The sequence below is a fragment of the Xiphophorus maculatus genome, chromosome 5 (assembly GCF_002775205.1).
Source record: "Xiphophorus maculatus strain JP 163 A chromosome 5, X_maculatus-5.0-male, whole genome shotgun sequence".
In the NCBI taxonomy this organism is placed as follows: domain Eukaryota; kingdom Metazoa; phylum Chordata; class Actinopteri; order Cyprinodontiformes; family Poeciliidae; genus Xiphophorus; species Xiphophorus maculatus.
This window is the reverse complement of record NC_036447.1, coordinates 24,849,751-24,855,281: the sequence shown is the minus strand read 5'-3', so window position 1 is coordinate 24,855,281 and position 5,531 is coordinate 24,849,751. Positions and strand designations below refer to the sequence as shown.

The window sequence follows — 5,531 nt, the reverse complement described above, 5'->3', positions numbered from 1 at the left end:
TGAAGGGGCCCCGCAGTTCAGAAAAACCTAGAGATAGGATGTATGGAGGAGAGACTCGCTCTCACGCACGAGTCACGCATTCACAAAACTGCCGGTGACGTCACTTAGCGACTTCTAACGACTTTTGACCGTTAGCAACGGTTAAGGAGGAGATTCAGGGGACGGAGGAAAGCGGAGGTTAAGCAGCCAGAAATTTTACGTTGTATTACTGCATTTACAACAGCAGGTAAGTTTTATGTTCCACATTTAAGGCATGACCTCCATAGCCAAGGTCCTTGTAGCAACATAATGAAAGGCAATGGAAATGTTCTTGCACTCAAAGCAAGCCGTGACGCTTGTAACGGCGTAACTGTAAATTTAGAGAAATAGTGGGTGTTGATTGTGTCTCCAGTTAATAATGTCGCTAAAATTTCTAAGCAGTATTTCTCAAGATTAATAGTTTTTCCACCCGTCTGGTAAAATACGGTATTGTCCTGGGATGTGCAGTTAAATGTTGCGTCCCGTTTCCTAGCAACAGGCACCGCGCTGACACCACGCTGCTTTCAACAATCCGCGCCTTTTTTAAAATGCCTGCTTGCTTGTCATGACTTTGTGCTTTTTATTTAACACGTTGATACGTTTGAGGAGGAACGCACCATTAGAATGTTTTAGATAGAAACAAAGAGGTAAAACTTTACACGTAAAAAAAAAAAACAATTCCCACATGATTTTCACCCTTTAGACATTTTGATGTAATCATATCCAGGTGCTTTTTGTTGTTTCCCAGGCAACGACATCAAAAAAATGTTTTAACTTTGTGTTCTTATTACTGTCAAGGGATTCAAAGAATGTGATCCTATCAGTGAAACCATTAATCAAAGATATTTCTCTCAATATTAAAAACCCGTACGTCTGTTTCAGCATGGCCTCGGGATCAGCGACCGCCGCAGACGCGGAAACCGCTTTCCAGAAGTTTGCAGTCCACGGAGATCCTCATGCGACTGGGAGGGAGATGAATGGAAAGAACTTTGCCAAGATGTGCAAAGACTGTCAAATTATAGACGGCAAGCACGTCACTTCCACTGATGTCGATATAGTTTTCAGCAAAGTCAAGTAAGACTTAGGACAGTATTCATCTTCTCAAAATATTAATGCTAGCAAAGTGTCCCAACAACAAAGAGCAGGAATGTCTGTTTCATGTTTGGTGATTATTCTTACTTGTTTTCTTTATTTTTTCAGAATAAATACTCTACATTTGAATAACTATTTCAGCACAGTTTGTGGTTTTATTTTGATAAAGGCTACCATTACAGCAGCGTTTATTAAACAACTACCCTTTTTACATAACCAAAATATATCTCCACATAAATGATGTTGTTTATATTCACACAGAACTTCCATATGACATTTTCAAGTTTATTAAAAAAAATAAACTTGAAATACGTATTTACTTGAATAACGTATTTATTAATACGTATTAATAAATATTCATATGGAAACATGCATGAGATTATTGCCAGTTGGCTAATTCCTATCTCTAGTTCTATTTGCAGGTTGGTGTTAAAGCACAATGACAGATAAAACGGAAAAAATAGCAGTAACAGGGTTTGTCCCTTTTTTCTTTTTTTAAACCAGGGCAAAGACCGCTCGTGTCATCACATTTGAAGAGTTCAACCAGGCACTGCATGAGTTGGCTCAAAAGCGATTCAAAGGCAAGGTCCAAGCGGAGGCTATTGAGCATATGTATGGTCTCGTTGCTGGGCAGGATCCTGCCAATGCTGGAGTCACTGTAAGTATAAGCAGGTCATATCAACGCCTCCTTCAACACTCTCATGGGTAGATTTCTGACTGACTCGATGGGTCACTTTCATTTTGATTGGTAAAAAGAAAAAACAATAGTTTTTAAAAATTTGTGTTACTCATGTTAACAGCAACAGATGGTATAAACATGTGCAACACAATGTATGTATTGTGCCATGAGTAACACAATACACGTCGAATGCTATTGTTTACATCTGGAAATTTGTATACATTTCCGTATGTAAATGGATGTAAGGGTTAGGGTTAGAACAACCTCCACACTGGAACAACCTCTAGTGTTGTGCCCTCTAGCGACACAACACTAGTGGGCAAAAAGTCTATTCTTTTACTTGCCACCCATAGCTGTGCTGCTGCTGTAGTACAATTCTGTTGACAAAATTAAAATTGGAGATGTAGGTATTATTAATCTAGTGCAGGGCACCACAACAAGGGAAAAATAACGCAGAAAAACCGGTGAAGAACAACTCAAAACCACTCGTATTTTTCTTTTTTTCTCGTTCACCTTGTTGGATTTTTTTTTCAGGTTTTATTGGCTCTAGTGGCCTTTATTTGATAGTGAATTGACAGGAAAATGAGTAATGAGAGAAGGGGGAAGACATGCGGCCAAAGTGGTCAGGCCAGGACTTGAACCCATGACATCCACGTCAAGGATTAAGGCCTCCACATGTGGGTTGTGCTTAACCCCTGTGCCACCACAGCACTCCCACTTAGTTGGTTTTATGCTGCACACGAATCCACTGTCATAGCAACTGGCTGACAACATCTGAACTAGCTGACAGAGCAGATATCACGTTCAAGTGTATCAGGATTTAACACCAAAAACACGGCAACAAATAACAGAACACTGAGTCCAAAACAGTTGCATGTATTCAGGTTTGATGTTTATTTTGCGATTATTAAGGAGGGATTATGTGAAAACAGTAGTGGTTGATTAGCTAATTGCATCACTAATGATCTTTCAGAGAGTAGGTGTGCAGGTTGCCTTTTTTTGTAACTGAATGGAAACACACCGAATTCCACAGCACATCTTCGTGATAAGGTTGTCAAAGTCAAGCTAGCATAACTGACCTGCTTTCCTCTCCCTCGCTATTTTTTTTAATTAATTAAAACTTTTTAGTGACCTGTGATATGGGATACTTTTGGACCTGGTTTTCCAGTTGTCATAGTGTTGACAATTAGTAGCAAAACATTGCGTCCCTTTTCCTTTAATATATCACGCATACATTTACGATTTAGCTTGTTATGTTAAAAAGTTGACAGCTAAAGCCAACGGTATTCATCATCATGTGTCAATGTGTCTACTCCGCCAACGATGCAGTGCAATCTAAGTTGACAGTGTGTATTTCACGCGTTCCTTTTTCGTATCTGAACTGAATGAACTGTTTTGCATGTAACTTACTACTTTAGGTTTCTCATCGGATGTTTTCTGCTTTTCATTACTTCTTAGAAAATTTCAAAGGTAGGAGGAGTGGACAGACTGACGGACACATCCAAGTACACCGGGTCACACAAGGAGCGCTTTGACGAGTCAGGCAAAGGGAAAGGATTATCTGGGCGTGAGGAAATGACAGACGCCAGTGGATATGTGTCTGGTTATAAGGGCAGTGGCACTTATGACGACAAGGTCAACAATTGATAAGCAAATAAAAAACGTACACAGGCAACGCACTTGTATTTGTTGAGAACAATATTAACGAGTAAGAAATGTAAAAATATACATGTAATATTTGACGATATGACTGAAAAACATGTCACGATATAAGCGTTTCAAATCATTGGACATCAATAGCTATTGATTAGCTATTGACAGTTTTTGATTAGTTTTTAGTTTTAAATAGCTAAAATGCTCCCAAACTGTTGTTGCAGTAATTTTTTTAAGCACTCAAATAAGTTATGTATTCATGAAAAAGCTACAGAAAAATTGTTGCTCACCCTGATATATTCATCCTAACTATTATTCTAGTGGCAATAGCAGTGGAATAAACTACACCTGTTAAAAATACCTCTTTGATGGCTGAATGTGAATATTTGATCACTCAAAATCAAAGGAAAATAAAGTTCTGGTGGAAAAATGACAATTCATAGGATTTTTTAAACTCCTAAATAGATCTTTGTTTCTAGCAATAATTATGAGAATGAACGTTTTTTTTTGAGTTAATGAGCCGTTTAGGATGCGACTCTGTGTGTTTTAAGTACTTTGCTTTTCCCACAATATAATACATTTCCAAAATACTGAATTCTGGATTTCTATTACCTATCCATAACTAATATTACAAAACATAAAGACTTGAAATATTCAACTCAATATTTAATAAATCTGCATAATAAATAAATGTCACTTTGAGTGAAAAAAAAAGATTTTACTTTTTTATGATATTAAAAGTTTTTGAGAAATATCCACGTTTATTAGCATAGAGTTCTGAAGTTTCTTTAAAATTCCAGCAGATGGCAGCACTGTCTGAGGAATGTTGACGAGGATTTAATGTCCAGTATTTAAATTGGCTTTTCAGCTACAGCCAACACAGGGCCCACAGACACCAGGAAGCCCTCACAGATCACATGACTCACCCAGAGGGCACATCCTAAAAGTAACACTCAACATCACTGAGCTACAGTACATCACTGTTGTAGGTGCAACAATATTTCTGTTAATTGTTTGCTTTTTACCCACCAGTAGCTTTTAAATGACGCACAGTGATACGGAGCCCCCTAGCGGACATAGGGAGATTCTGCTTGATGATCAAACACTTATTTCACTCCCTATGATGCACATTTAAAAACATGTCATGGATTTATTGGAGGTTCTGTCTAAAGACTAGTTTAAACTATTGTTTTAAAGTAGATGGTGTTAATTTCCTTGACAAATCTAAAGAAGACATCTTGTTTCCAGAAAATATTGTGAATTAGCCATTTTTTTCCCAAGGAAAAATAAAAATAAAGGAACACAAACAAAGTTTGAACTCAAATTCATACTTCTGCATTTTAGTTATATTTTACATTGCACTTACTCAGTGCAGCACTTTGCTAATGAAAGGCCATTTTGAAAATTACACCAAGTCACATCGCACTACTTCACTTTCAGTAGATGGCGCCCTCTCGTTGTATGCACAAGTTTTCAGAAAGGCAGGGGGGAAAAAAAAAAGTTTTGTCAGCACATTTTGCTCCCATGCTCAACAGAGCCAGCCACAATTGTTTATAAAAGTTAAGAGAACTCAGCTTACTGTTTTGTGTCTAGTGCAATGCACTCCTTAACATATCGGAATGTTTAAGGGTTTCACAACGTAGAAGTCTTAATAAAAACGATGCAAACAATAAGAAATTGGAATGAGGAAAACCTAATGAAAAGCTGTGTCAGAGCTGTCGGGTTTAACGGGTCTTATTTTTTGGTTTGGTTTGTTAAAGATGGTGTGAAAACATAACTTCCTGTGAGAAACCATGTCATTGCAGAAGAATGTCTGTGCACGACGAAACTTTTTGTGTGAGAGGGCAATGGGTGGGTGACAGTACAGGGGAGTTTCAAGAAGTTGGGGTTTGCGCAATATGTGGTCGGAAAGAAAAAAGGCATTGGATGTAAAAGTAATATTAATATTTTGTCACAAAGGTATTAATTTCATCATGAATTTCTCTTTATATATAATGTTGTGATAAAAACTCTTCTTCTCTCTACCAGCTTTTCAAATCTAGACACCAATTAGATTTTTACTCATTATTCTTGGATTCTAGCGTTTCAG

General features: G+C 37.6%; 1 protein-coding gene across 1 annotated transcript; it reads left to right on the top strand.

The window, feature by feature from the left end:
* Nucleotides 1–108: 108 nt before the first annotated feature.
* Nucleotides 109–3,461, top strand: LOC102226936 (tubulin polymerization-promoting protein family member 2-like). Its single transcript, XM_005807874.2, has 4 exons — nucleotides 109–226; nucleotides 901–1,092; nucleotides 1,615–1,768; nucleotides 3,248–3,461. Exons 2-4 carry the CDS (start codon nucleotides 902–904, stop codon nucleotides 3,434–3,436), a joined length of 534 nt encoding a protein of 177 aa, XP_005807931.1. The 5' UTR covers nucleotides 109–226; nucleotide 901; the 3' UTR covers nucleotides 3,437–3,461.
* Nucleotides 3,462–5,531: the final 2,070 nt, after the last annotated feature.

What these genes read in the sequence shown, in the direction of transcription:
- LOC102226936 (XM_005807874.2), top strand. Translation starts at nt 902, where the DNA reads ATGGCCTCGGGATCAGCGACCGCCGCAGACGCGGAAACCGCTTTCCAG. An exon ending in ATAGTTTTCAGCAAAGTCAA is followed by an intron (nt 1,093 to 1,614) that starts GTAAGACTTAGG and finishes TTTTTAAACCAG; the next exon opens with GGCAAAGACCGCTCGTGTCA. An exon ending in CTGCCAATGCTGGAGTCACT is followed by an intron (nt 1,769 to 3,247) that starts GTAAGTATAAGC and finishes ATTACTTCTTAG; the next exon opens with AAAATTTCAAAGGTAGGAGG.